At 36.0% G+C, this 14474-nt stretch overlaps 1 protein-coding gene across 7 annotated transcripts in view; it reads left to right on the forward strand.

Moving 5' to 3' along the window:
* The first annotated feature begins 214 nt into the window (after positions 1 to 214).
* LOC123535870 (ral GTPase-activating protein subunit beta-like) overlaps positions 215 to 14474 on the forward strand; it is a 76865-nt gene continuing 62605 nt past the window's right edge. For 3 of the 7 annotated variants that reach the window (XM_053549391.1, XM_053549387.1, XM_053549396.1), the window contains exons 1-4: positions 1837 to 1933; positions 8042 to 8316; positions 10726 to 10924; positions 12759 to 12923. In XM_053549391.1, the coding sequence (XP_053405366.1) occupies positions 8107 to 8316; positions 10726 to 10924; positions 12759 to 12923 (574 nt within the window). In that variant the 5' untranslated portion in view covers positions 1837 to 1933; positions 8042 to 8106. Of the gene's footprint in view, positions 315 to 1303; positions 1432 to 1836; positions 1934 to 8041; positions 8317 to 10725; positions 10925 to 12758; positions 12924 to 14430; positions 14446 to 14474 lie in introns of those variants that run through there. The other 4 variants (XM_053549370.1, XM_053549375.1, XM_045318644.2 and 1 more) reach the window with 4 other exon arrangements.

Genomic DNA, 14474 nt, shown 5'->3' on the forward strand with positions numbered 1-14474 from the left:
TGCTTTCAGAGTAATGGAAATACTTTTTTTAAAAATCTTACCTGGAGAGTGATTTGGGAGTCAGATTTTTTTTTCAAAAATAAAATGCCAGCCCCCATCCCCACCCCAAGAATATCAAATTGTCGGTCCGTCAGTATATTGTGACCATTAACATACGGTTATCGGAGGAAAGATGTAATAAATTATGGTAAGGTATGGCAATTTAAACATTACTATTTTGTTGACGTTGTAAGAGGCATGAATAAAACCAAACTTCGACTTTTTCGTTTTGTTCAATTTTTACTCTACTGCAGTATGTTCATTTGAATAAAAGGGTAAAACAATATGTTTACACATTAAAGATATGTTTATATGAAATTAGGCGCTGCCTATCTGACGGGAAAACCTAGTCATAGGGATTCTTTTTTCTGCATAAATTGTTCTTTTCTGATATTTTCAGTTTTGACAGTAAGCCTGGTGGTTTTGATCTTGTTATAAAAATTAACAAAGGAAAATGTTTTAAAATGTTTTGTTTAAATGAACGTAGATCTAATCATTTCTTTAAATGTGTCAAGACTAGACAGACCATGGAAAATAGTGATATTTGAGTGCACAGAATCTAGTCCCAAAATGCACCCATACTGGTATCCTCGTTCACCCGTGGTTTGCGACCATAAGACTTTCTCTTAATGAAAATTAATAAAAAATAATCTAGCAACATAAATTTGTACTTACTAATAAAATTCAATCCATTTTTCACGGGTATGTTTAATAAATTACTCAACAAACAAATTTCAGCATCCCTAAGTAGGTCAAATATTTCCATGTATCACTGGGGGCCGCCATTTTTCTTACTACCATTCAATTCGCGGATGGGGTTATCCCATAATTCCTCGAATATAATTTGCAGTTAGGCTACACCTAAAGTCTATAAATGGGTTCTGGTACACAATAAGTCACATAAACCTAATATCAACATGAAAAAGATTCAGTCATGGTTTCAAAAATGTTTCAACAAGACACCCTCCTCAAGCTGGCTAAACAAAGATAAAGAGACCATCACAAAAATTTCTGAGTCAAGTTTACCTGGCTCTTTTGTCTTTTAAAGTATTTTTATGACAGAATATACATTTTTGGTGCTCTTAGAACAGATTCCCCTTCCTCTCAATCACATTAGTAAGCTTATGTCTTTAAGGTTTGTAAATACAGTCCATATTTCTACCCAACTGGCTACTGAATGACTTTAAAACAGAAAAAATAATCACTTAAAAGATGGGGACTGAAAACTTAACAATAAAAATATGCTTGGCCTAATTCAAAATAGGTGGCGCCACTGTTCAAGTATGGCGGTTGACTAGGCATGCAGACGAAGGAGAATTAGTGAGATATTCTTGTTTTTATTTTCTAAAAATGGATTTTAACAATGACGAATTTTGGAAATAAGAAAATAAGGTAAATTTCTAGAAAAAATACTTTTAAAAGCTCTTCTATGTTTAAATGGCATGATTTTCGTAAAAATTAAGGTCGTCAGGGTAGAGTAACCTCTTGTCAAAACATTCCATGGGTTGTGCATGCAGGACCTACGTTTACATTGGAGATCACGTGAAAACAAAGATGGCCGCGAATCGATGATAGTCGCGAATTGAGGGGAGTTGTCCTGTACCTACCTGTAACTTTTTTTAAAACTGCAAATTGTTATCAATGGTTGGTATCAAAATAATGCTTAACATTTGCTGAAAACTTTACATAATTCAAATTTATATCTAGTAAGCAAACTCACACGAAGTGAGGGCCTGAAAGGGGTATGTAAAATGCTGACTGTAAGAACGTTGATACTCTGTTTATATTTTCTGTAAGGCAGTGGCTAGGGGTATGGCTGTCTAGTGTCCAGTAACCAACATGAACACTTGAATGGTATTTGCAGAGACATGGAGAGGGAACTGTCATTTATCGAGCAAGTGATGATTTCATAAAATTTTATATCGTTTTTTTTGTGTGTGTGTGTGTGTGTGGATTAAGTTGCATTGCAAGTGGTGGGAAACAGAAGTATTCTGTGGACACTAATCCTTTAACCCCGAGAAAAACACAATCACGAATTTTAACCCCGAGAAAAACACAATCACAAATTTGATAAAGTATTAATAATAATTAGCCATTTGTAGGTACAGTCGATTTGTCAGTTCCAGATCACTAAGGGCTATATTTGTTACTGAGCTTCTGCAATATATTTTTTAAAGCACATTTTTACACAGGGAGAAAGGAATTTTTTTTTATCCTCCTGCTTTTTAAATTACCACATTTGGTTTGAAAATGCAAAGTAAATAATTATACTGTAGGAGCAACAGTCACCACTTCGGTCAGTTAGGGATCAATTTGGACTAACTCATATCATTTTAGAATAAAACTAAAACGCACTGGGGCACCTGTGAAATAATAATTGTTTTCTCTCATCTGACCAAATCATGACTTACTGGCAACAGGGATTTCCCAGACGCTTGTTTTCTCATATTTTGGGCCAAGGACTCGCATTTGTTAACTGGCGTGTGTCCGCGGGACCTGCTTTTTCGCTGATACCATTTTCAGTACTTTGGTTCTTTTCAGTATTTAAGCTTCTTTTCGGAAGTAACTTTCGCCTGAGCTTGCACAAGTCAAGCGTCTAGCTGACACACGATCATGGCTACCGCTACTTTCTTTATTTTTTTTGGAAATAAATTCTCAACAGACTTAAATGATAATGCAGGGAACGTTCCAAATAATGTTAGCCTAGGCCAGTCTGATGGAGTTGAAACTAATACCAAGAGAAATTCAAAAGAAAGAAAGTTTTTACACGAGTGGACAGAAAATTTTGTATGGCTTTGCTATTGAAATAACGTTATATATAGCAGCTACTGTGTTTCAAAACTGTATAATTGAACAGAATTGCTGCTGCAGACAGACAGCAGTCATAGTATCATAAGTTTGATAAATGACAAAATCTAGTAAATGGCTACAGCTTAGAAATTTTAGCTGACATGAATCATATAAAAAGGTAATTATCAGGTGTACCAGTAGGATGAATAAAAATAAATATAGGTCAACTTATAAATATAATATTGTATCTTTTAGGTTGTTAGATATTTGCTATACAATTCATGAAAATCTCAGTAAATATAATTGGGGACCCCCAAAAGTCACACAGGACTCCCAAATTGGCAAGTATGGGAGTCCCAGGACCCCCATCCAGAAAAGCCAAAGGAAATCCCTGGGCAAGCTGGAAAGATAAAAAAATATTTTCTTGTCTAAAAATAATTTCTTGATTGTGTTGTGTCCCTGTTGTGTCACTGAGTTCCGGCTCACATGGATTGACAAAATACGAATTTTCTCCAGATTCCAGCAATCTGCAAAACTTACGTTTTGGTATGTTATTTCCCTTATTGAAGCAAATATTCATGCTAAGAATAAAATGATTATCTTCATCATGTAAGTGTAAACAGTACTGTGATCCGGAACTGACTAATCAACTGTAGTGAAGGAATCTATTTATCAATTTTATGTTTTTCTTGGGATTGAAGGATTAAAATAATAAACAGTTTAACTTGCTTATGCTCTTGTTTAAATTAGTTTTTAGCTCACCTGAGCATGAAGTGCTCAAAGGTAAGCTTTTGTGATCGCCCTGTGTCCGTCGTCGTCCGTCCGTCGTCAACAATTTTACTGTTAACACTCTAGAGGTCACAATTTTGGCCCAATCTTAATGAAACTTGGTCAGAATGTTACTCTCAATAAAATCTTGGATGAGTTCAATATTGGGTCCGTCATGTAGGGTCAGAAACTAGGTCACCAGGTCAAATTAAAGGAAAAGCTAGTTAACACTGTAGAGGCCACATTTATGACCATATCTTAATCATACATGTGATAAGTTCAGAATCCCAAAACTGGAGGTTTGCCATTTTTCAGCTGGAGTTGGGGTCTCAAAACTGGAGGTTTTTTATCGACATAAATTAAGCGCGCGGACACGTAACTTAGAGGCAAAATCCAACATTTTTGGCCACACAATAATGTATATAAGTGTACACCAGAAGAAACAGTCCTCATAACTCTTGATTTGAATTTTGACAGAGTTATGCCACTTTTTAACTTCATTTTTTTTTTTTGTTAAAGTTTTATATAATGTCAAATATCTCTGTTACATACAAAGCTATTACCTATTATGCCCCTTTTACTGGCAAAGCTTTAATTCTGAGTCAGTCACTGAGAAAAGTCGAGCATGCTATCTTACAGAAGCTCCCTCTTGATCTAACTTTAAACTTTCTTAACAGATTAAATTTGTTGAAACAAAGTCTCAATTTAGGTCTGAAATGAAGGTGAACATGCATTAACATCATTCTAATCAAGGACTTAAAAAAAAAACGAAGCTCTAAATTGATCTGAACACAACTCATAAATTATGTAAATTCCTTACCCCACCCACTTTCGTATAAAAATACTGATGATTTTTGACATGAAAAATAGAAAACAGAAATGCATCAACATGTATTTACCCTTACCAAAATAATGTAGATTGATGTTATCAAATAAATGAGTGTGTGTTTTCATCCAATTTTCAATGAAATAAGTCTGATTTAGCAAATTAATTTGGTAAACATTGGAAGAAAATGGCGTAACTCCGTAAGGGGAAATAACACTCCTGTTCTAAACATAGTAATGGGTTGTTTTTTCCAACAATTTATTTACTGTATGTGATTTTATTACCGAGCAAAATTTTTCTTTGAATAATCAAAATTCATTTCAGTTGGGAATTATTTCTTATGACTGGGAGTTTTTTGCTTCAAATTGGTAAAAAATGGAGCTTAATTGGCATTGAGAATGGGCAGATATTCGGCCCCGTGAGACAGGTGGAAAAGGCCCTGCTTGTCTAATCCCTTATCAAAACAAACAATTAATAATTCACCTGTGAAAAACAACTCTTTCCTCCAGCTACATGTGTGTCAAACATGTATAATACACAACAGTCGGTGACACTTTGATTTACTGTGTAAACATGTTTGGCACTCCTCGGTAATTATCAACGCAGTCATAATACTGATTTTTATTTTTTGAAAAGCGGGAGAAATATGGTTTTGGTCGGGAGACAGGAGGCAAAGTGAAAAAATCGGGATTTTGACCCTCCCGCGCGGGAGATCACATGTATGTCTTAATGAAACTTGGTCAGAATGTTGATCTTGATGATCTATAGGTCAAGTTCAAATCTGGGTCAGATGGCTTCAAAAACTAGGTCACTAGGTCAAATCAAAGAAAAAGCTTGTTAACACTCTAGAGGCCACATTTATGACTGTATCTTCATGAAACATGGTCAGAATGTTAATCTTGATGATCTTTAGGTCAAGACCGAATCTGGGTCATGTGGGGTCAAAAACTAGGGCACCGGGTCAAATCAAAGGAAAAGCTAGTTAACACTTTAGAGATCACATTTATGACCATATCTTTATGAAACTTGGTCAGAATGTTAATCTTGATGATCTTTAGGTCAATAGGTCAGGTGAGCGATACAGGGCCTTCATGGCCCTCTTGTTTAAATTTGGATTGTGCTCATAAATTGCTGAATTCATTTTAGTAAACAATGAAACAGAAATTGCCGGTAAAATTTCCTATTCAATATCGGGGTTTCTGCCAGGCCGTTTTCACTTGTCGAGACCAACATGCCTTTGAAGAGGAGGCTAATTACTGACGTGTGTAATTGCACCAACAAGCTTTAACCACCGTGGCGACATGCCTTGTAAAACACAGGATCGATAATTTGTGACACTGTACAATTTCTTAACTGGCATGTGGTTTTGGTCGGACAATAAATTGAAGGCGTGTTGGTGTACATGATGAATCGATGATCCAACCAATATCGATTTTGCCGTATCAGTTACATCACTTATTGATAATTGCCAATCAGAGTTGTTAAAAACTCTTATTAAGTTGGACAACGATGCTCATTATAAAGTATAAAAGGGTCTGATTGAAAGCATATTGGTGTTATTCATCATCAAGACCGTATTTCACACTTAACCCTTACCGTGCAAAATTTCTATAATGAACTTGTCCATCTTCAAATTTGGACATTACCATTAACGGTTAAAAGGTGTGCTTACCAAAAATATACCTGCTGAATAGCGAACTGCAGATCATGATCAGACTGCATCTTTGATGCTGTTAATTAATCTGAAATTAAATAAATTATTTTAATCTTTAAAAACTCAAATGCACATTAATTGTGATTAATGTGTTAATTACTGGAATCAGTTTGGTATTGTCTTTTTAAAGTTAATATTCATGTGTAAACTGTGAACATGATCACAGAAAAGACAATGACTACAGTTATATAAAAACATACGGTAAATATTCAGTCTTTATTAAGCAAAACATTAATAAAATTCATTAAAGATAGTTACTGATCACTGGAACAAACCATGAAAAAAGCAGCAGTTCGCGGAACATGTTTGACAAAGAAAAAATGCAAGGAAATACCGTAGAAATCTGGTATGTTGGTTGCGTATTGCGGTGCAATACAGTTTTGGCAACATATTGCAGTATACTGGTTTATTGTGACACCCCTACTGATCAGCTGATTATATACGCAAGTGACATTACGTCACATAACGTTTTGACAAAAAAATGAACGCTAATATGCAGGGTTGTTATACTTTAGTTTACTACTCTTCAGTATCAAAATAACTGCCTTTTCATACTGTTAAGAGGGGTGGCAATATCTGAAATTTTACAACTTGTCCACAGACAGTACGGTACGGCTTTTAGACATCAGAAGTCGCATTAGACAAAACCATCATAAATAAACATCCACTTTATCGTTAATGAACACACAGACCTTAAATGCCTGAAAATTTACTTGTCTACGGACAAGTAAGATAGAAATTTTCACTTGCCCGGACCACAAAATGTACGACTTAGACAACTCGAACGCCCTGGTTAATAGTTCTTGAAAACTGGCTTAAAATGCATGAAATTACACCTACCGCGTTCTTATTTATATACGCCTGTCTCTGGAAGAGCGGGCGTATTACGTGAACACTCGTGGTGGCAGGCGGGAGGTCGGCATCCAAACGCATCTCCGCCCTCTAAGTCAAACAGTTTTCATCCGATCTTCAAGTTCAGCAAACTTGGTGACAATATTTGTGGGCATAATTAATATCTCGGCCTAGTTCAATAACCAGCAAAATTGCTCCAGGCACTCTTGAGTTCTGGCCCTTTAATTACTCAAAATCTGCAAATTTAGCCTTGTCTGCCCTCTAAGTCAAACAGTTTTCATCCGATCTTCATCAAACATAGTGACAATGTTTATGGGCATAATATCTCGGCCAAGTTCAATAACCAGCAAAATCGCCCTAGGCACTCTTGGATTATGGCCCTTGAATTACTCGAAAATCTGCGAATTTAGCCTTGTCTGCTCTCTAAGTCAGACAGTTTTCATCTGATCTTCACCAAACTTCCTGACAATGTTTGTGGGCAAAATATCTTGGCCAAGTTAGATAACCAGCCAAATTGCCCCAGGCACTCCTGGATTATGGCCCTTGAATTAGGCCAAATTCGATGACGGGCGTATTTTGTGACAGTCTGCCACTCTTGTTAAAATTTTTCGAACTCTGGAGGGGACACCCCTCCTGTTCACACCCCCACTAGGGCTCCCAACATGCCTTCCGAAATTTCTGGCGGAAACCCTGAATGTCTTCAACCTGAGTGAGAGCTAGAATCTATTTCTAAAACATATTTACCAATATTGTTATTTACTACATGTATATACATAATAAAACGGCAACTTCATGACAATTTATTAATTTACAGCTTTCCTTTAGCAATTATTGAATACACTGGTATCACAGTACATAGCAACTTACAAGTATTTTGATAACCGTACCTCTAGACTCAATGCCAATGGACACTTAATTTGTTATATACCCTTCCTTGAAAACTTACTGGTAAAGAAACAGTTTTTAGTACAAATGAGACAAAGACATTAGTGAAAAATAAATGAGTCTTTGCTTTCATTATAAGTATTTGATAAAAAAAATTATTATTTCAGATGAATTTTAGATGAATGTGACGATATAGAGCTTGAGGCGGTCAGTGAAATTATTTGACCAGTAAATGACAATGTATGCAGATTGGGCATCTCTTCAAGATGAGATTCAGTTTGACAAGGCAAACAGAAGTGTACTGCACAAGTTCCCTAACACTGTTGGAAAGGATGTGGCCTGTAGTGTTGTCAAACATATAGCGCAGAATCTCAGTATCACAGTCAATACATGCGATCCAAGTAATCTAGAATCTCATTCAGAGGTGAAATGGACAATGGAGGTTAGTATCACAGTCAATACATAAATCCAGTAATCTAGAATCTTACTCAGAGGTGAAATGGAAGATTGAGGTAAGTGTCACTGTCAGCACACGCTATCCCAGTAATTAATCCTAGAATTTCACTTACAGGTGAAGTTGACAATAATATAAGTATCGAAGTCTTAAAGTATATTATGTGACCCTTTTGAGTTAGAATCTCAGAGGAGAAATTGTCCATTTGAAGATAGGGGTTAGTATCTCAATTTATACATGTGATACCATTATTTTAGAATCTCACTTAGAGATGAACTAGACAATAGATGTTACATGGGTGGTAAATGCGCAATACAATTCCCGCTAGGAATACGCTTAAAATGGGTTGCGCAACGTCCAGTGCTAGTGTTGCGCGTAAAAAAAAGACGAAATTGAGGTATGGGAAGTTATGATTTTGCTTAGTATGAGACAAGAATAAATTTTCTCGAAAAAAGCAAAATGCTATTCGACACAAATATGATAATACATCATATGTGTAAAATATCTGGTTTGTAAGTTATGATTCGGCTCTGTTATCACAAAAACTCAGGCGACAAGAAGCGTGAAAAAAGTATGAAATCAACAAAAATGGACGTTTCTGACCTCATATGCCTGATCTGAGGACATTTGATGCTTTTTATGATAACTCAACTGTTATAAAGAAACGAATATCAAAATTATTTGCTTCAAATCCTGCTTACGAGGACATAATTGACAAAAAAAAATCGGGAATGGGGTTGCGCACTGGGAATGGAGTTGCTCATATACATCATAATGTATATAATGTATACGCGCAACTCCATTCCCGGGGCGCAACCCCATTCCCAATTATTTTTTGCCAATCTTTCCCCCAAAAGCAACATTTCATTCAAGTGTATGTAATATTCATTACTGTTTTACACGTGTTTGATCATTAGAAGCGTCACATTTCCAGAAAGAAGGCACAAGAGTTAGAAAATTGGCATTTTTCATGATTTCATGCTTTTATGACAGTTGAAGCCAGTAGAGTTTCCGTGATAACAGAGCTGATTCTTAAATTAATAAGTTGGTATTTCACACATATGATCTTTATTCATTTTTGTGTCGAATAGCATTTTGCTTTTTTCAAAAACATTCGTAAATGTGTCAGTATTTACAAAAACAAAAACCCACCCACCTTGATTTTGTATATATTGATGCACAACTCCAGCACTGGAAGTCGCGCAACCCATTTTTAGCGTATTCCCAGCGGGAATTGGATTGCGCGTTTACCACCCGTGTGTTAGTTAACTTCTTGGAAAGGTGCCATCCTCCGACAGCTCGTGTACCAAAATGTTGAACCCATCAAACCTAATTCATTGCTCAGTCCTAAAGTTAGACTTGCATATACATGGAGAAATAAAAGCTAAAATGTTTTGTTTCACATCACATTTCTATTGCTTATTGCATGACTAACACAATTGAGTGTTTTTAGTCCCCTACAGGGTGGAATACTGAGGGGACTATAGGAATGCCCTCTGTCCGTCCATCCGCCTGTCTGTCTACAAATCTGGATCCTGCGATAAATCAATAAATATTCAAGCTAAGTTCTTAAAACTTGATATGTGAATAGAGGGCAATATGTAGATTGTGCACGTGCATGACATATACTTGTAGGTCAAAGGTCAAGGTCACTATTGAAGGTCAAGTAAAAATTGTTTCTGCTACATAACTTTTAAATGCATTGATGGATTATCTTAGTGCTACACACAAGCGTTCCCCATTATAAGACAATGTCTATGCTTATTGGTTAAAGTTTAAGGTCATTGTTCAAGGTCAAGTAAAAAATTATTTCTGCTCAATTACTTTTAATTGCATTAACCCTTAGCCTGCTGCAGGCGAATTTAACAGCCTTTGCAAACAGCTTGGAACCAGATCAGACGCCGATTAAATCGGCGTCTGATCAGGTTCTAAGCTGTTTGCTACTCTGACAATATTTCTTCCAATTTTGGAGCAAATTGAATGAACTTTACAATTTTAGCAGACGACATTTCCAGCAGACGACAATTTATCTAGCATGCTAAAGGTTAAAGGATTTTTTAGTACCACATGTAAATGTTCCCCATAATTAGACTATGTGTCATGCACATGACCCATGGTTGTTGGTCAAAGGTCAAAGTCACTATTGAAGTTCAAATAAAATTGTTTTTTCACTGGTAGGGGACTTCTTTATTGCCACTGCAATACTCTGTCACTTGTTCTATTTACTTTTAAAGCTTTTTTTCTATAATATATAGATTATGACTTGAACTTGTCAGATTACATTCTTTTTACTTTTTGTTCACAAGTAAAAGTTCTTGCTTAATTAAAAAACAACAGCATAAAAGTTGTGTGCCACTTGATGCACACTCATGCATTGTGTTCTTTTCATATTTATAGGTGTTATGCTATGGTTTGAGCCTACCATTGTCTGAAAATGATACCATTAAGGACTGTGTGAATGTGTACTGTGAGTGGCTTTCTGCTCTAACAAGCCCCAAGCTTTCAGTGCCTAAACCTGTGACCGAGGACCCTAATCCATATGCACAGGATATGCTACACCATCTTCTTAACTTGTTTGTTCCAAGAGCTGGATCAGGTATGATTATTTTTCTATCTTATTACATAGGGTTAGCATTAAAAATATATTTTTCTAAAACAAGGAGATGACATGTGCTAAATATACCAATTTTACAAATACTGGAGTTGTAAAATTAGTATATGTGTATTTAGCACATAAGCAGCCACATTGTCTGGCTCTCTTGACTGGTGTCTTCATATATAGGTTTTACTGTAGAAGTAGAAATTTCAAAATTGATAATTGCATTAAAACTGGCCTAGCATTGCTTGATAGAATTTTTGTTTTTAATGGAGGGGATTAAATGAAGAAACTGGCTTTGTGTATTAAATTGTTTTTCGTGTAGGAGCAGATTTAGTGAAGAGACAGGCTTTGATGTGCCACCATGTATTTCTTTTTAGCTCATCTGAGCATAAAGTGCTCAAAGGTGAGCTTTTGTGATTGCCCTGTGTTCGTCGTCGTCCGTCCGTCGCCCCATGTGGTTCTGGGACGATCTGTGTTTGAAAAGAATTGGAACCACTGCCTTACCCTTGCATGATCATAAGAGGCGACTAATAGGGTCTTAACACTTGGTTTTGCAGTAACTCTGTGATTCCAGCAGGTATGCAGATTTTGATTCCATACCTCGTGTTTTTATTTCGATGTAAATGAGATGTGGAACCAAAATTTGTAGTCCTGTTTGGCGCCATATAACCTATACTGTGTTGGTGCGCCGTAAAACCCAAATAAATAAATAAATCGTCCGTCTGTCGTCAGCCTTACGTTGTCAACAATTTGACTGTTAACACTCTAGAGGTCACAAATTTAGCCCAAACTTAATGAAACTTGGTAAGAATGTTACCCTCAGTAAAATCTTGGACGAAAACAGTATTGGGTCATCTAGGGTCAAAAACTAGGTCACCAGGTCAAATCAAATGAAAAGCATGTTAACACTGTAGAGGCCACATTTATGACTGTATCTTCATGAAACTTGGTCAGAATGTTAATCTTGATGATCTCAAGGTCGAGTTTGAATCTGGGTAATGTAGGATCAAAAACTAGGTCACCAAGTCAAATCAAAGGAAATGGTAGTTTACACTGTAGAGGCCACATTTATGATTATATCTTAATGAATCTTAGTCAGAATGTTAATCTTGATGATCTATACGTCAAGTTCAAATTTGGGTCAGGTGGGTTAAAAAACTAGGTCACTAGGTCATATCAAAGGAAAAGCTTGTTAACACTTTAGAGGCCACATTTATGACTGTATCTTCATAAAACTTGGTCAGAATGTTAATCTTGGTGATCTTTAGGTCAAGTTCGTATCTGGGTCATGTCGGGTCAAAAACTAGGTCATCAGGTCAAATCAAAGGAAAAGCTATTTTACACTTTAGAGGCCACATTTATGACCATATCTTAATGAAACTTGGTCAGAATGTTAAACTTGATGATCTTTAGGTCATAAGGTCAGGTGAGCGATACAGGGCCTTCATGGCCCTCTTGTTTGTGTAGGAGCAGATTTAGTCTTTTATGTGCCACCATGTGTTTCTTTTTCGTGTAGGAGCAGATTTAGTGAAGAGACAGGCTTTGATGTGCCACCATGTGTTTCTTTTTCGTGTAGGAGCAGATTTAGTGAAGAGACAGGCTTTGAAGTGCCACCATGTGTTTCTTTTTTGTGTAGGAGCAGATATAGCAAAGAGAAAGGCTTTGATGTGCCACCATATGTTTCTTTTTTGTGTAGGAGTAGATTTAGTAAAGAGACAGTCTTTGATCATGATGTGCCGCTATGTGTTTCTTTATTGTGTAGGAGTAGATGGAGAGAAGAGAAAGGCTTTGGTGTGTTACCATAATTATGTTAAGTATTTTTTTCCTGTAGGTGCAGATTTAGTGAAGAGGCAAGCTTTGATGTGTCACCGTGTGTTGAGAACGATTGAGAGTGTTGCTAAGGAGTCAGCCATGTTGACAAGAGAGACATGGGAAACACTTCTCAAGTTCCTTCTTGCTGCAAATGACAGTCTTCTCTCCCCACCAACAGAGAAAGGTAACCAGGAAAAGTCTAAATGTTGACGTTTCTTGTCTTAGTCTAATAATAGCAGAGTCTTACCTTCATTTAAGTCTCTTACATAATGAGAAAGTTGAAAATTATAGTATTTTGTGGAAAGAAAAAGCAATTGAAATTTGGCTGTGTAGTATACTAGAACCACTGTTACCTGGAATGTGACACACATTTTCTGTCCCATTAGTTATAATTGAGCCGTGCCATGAGAAAACCAACATAGTGCGTTTGCAACCAGCATGGATCCAGTCTAGCCTGCACCTCTGCTCAGTCTGGTCAGGATCCATGCTGTTCGCTAATAGTTGCTCGGATGCGCAGGCTGGTCTGGAGCCACTATGTTGGTTTTCTCATGGTGCCGCTCATATATTTAGTTTTTTAAATGGTATGAGATATTTCTGTCTTACATTTCATTTAGAAATGGTAAGTTAAAGAAGTGAAATTTATACAGAGCTTCAAAATGTGTCGAAATTTTCTTTGTTAGGTAAATGCAATGTTAACTTTTTTTTTTTGCTTAAGATCTTTTCGTATATGCATTTGTTTTCATTAAAAATAAAAACTTGTAAAATATTGTAAAATTAAAGGGTATGAACATCGTATATAGTAGGTGCCAAGGTCCTCACAACTGTGACTTCATAGAATATATTCTTCACAAAAGTCTGCATTTTTTCTAGACAATTTTTCTTTTGTCAGACTTTTGTCCTTCGGCAGAGATTTCTCTTGGGTCAGTGAAAAAAGGTCATCTGTTATTTTAGAATTTCTGCATTAGCAGGCTATTAAAATAAAAAAAATATAAAAAAATTTGATAATTTTAATCTGAAATTGGTGTACTAAGTGTTCAAGGTGATACTTTGCGGCAATTTCCCGGGAAGGACATTAATTTTGGCTTTCTAGTTCAATTTAAGCCACACTCTCACGCTTAAGGCCATATGGCCCTTTTCCAGTTCTAATGATGGAGGAGAGTATTAATTTCACCTGCCAGTTGGTAGAACCACTTTGGTGTTCGGTCAGTGGTGAGTGGCAGGTGATGCAACGTGATGAATCGCTCAGCAGTGGAGGCTCCCCAAGCCTGTTGATACAATATTTCAATAGTAACTTACTGTATAATAAATGATGGAAATGGCTATACATTGTATCATAATATTTATATCTAATTATGACCACACAATTTATCGCTTTCAATTTATTCCCTTTTTGCTTGAAAATGTTTTATATTTATTTTCATTATGTTTTGAATGAAAGTAAATGAGTAAGCCTTTTGCTTTTTTTTTAAGTTTTGCAGACTTCATGTCTTTTATGAATTTCTGTTTTTCATTGTTTCTGAGCTATTTTTCATTTTTTCTAAAGGGTCATTATGAATGAAATTATGAGTGATTTCAAGGAGAATGTGTGCCACATTTTTACACGAGAATGTTACATTATAAGTCACTATCCAGCACAATATATTTTCATGCATATATTCTAACATTGAACCATTTTCTAACAACTTATATAGGAACTTTAACTTGCAGTAAGATCATTTATTAATGTATTTAGCAT

This window comes from Mercenaria mercenaria, chromosome 1, assembly GCF_021730395.1.
Source record: "Mercenaria mercenaria strain notata chromosome 1, MADL_Memer_1, whole genome shotgun sequence".
Lineage (NCBI taxonomy): Eukaryota > Metazoa > Mollusca > Bivalvia > Venerida > Veneridae > Mercenaria > Mercenaria mercenaria.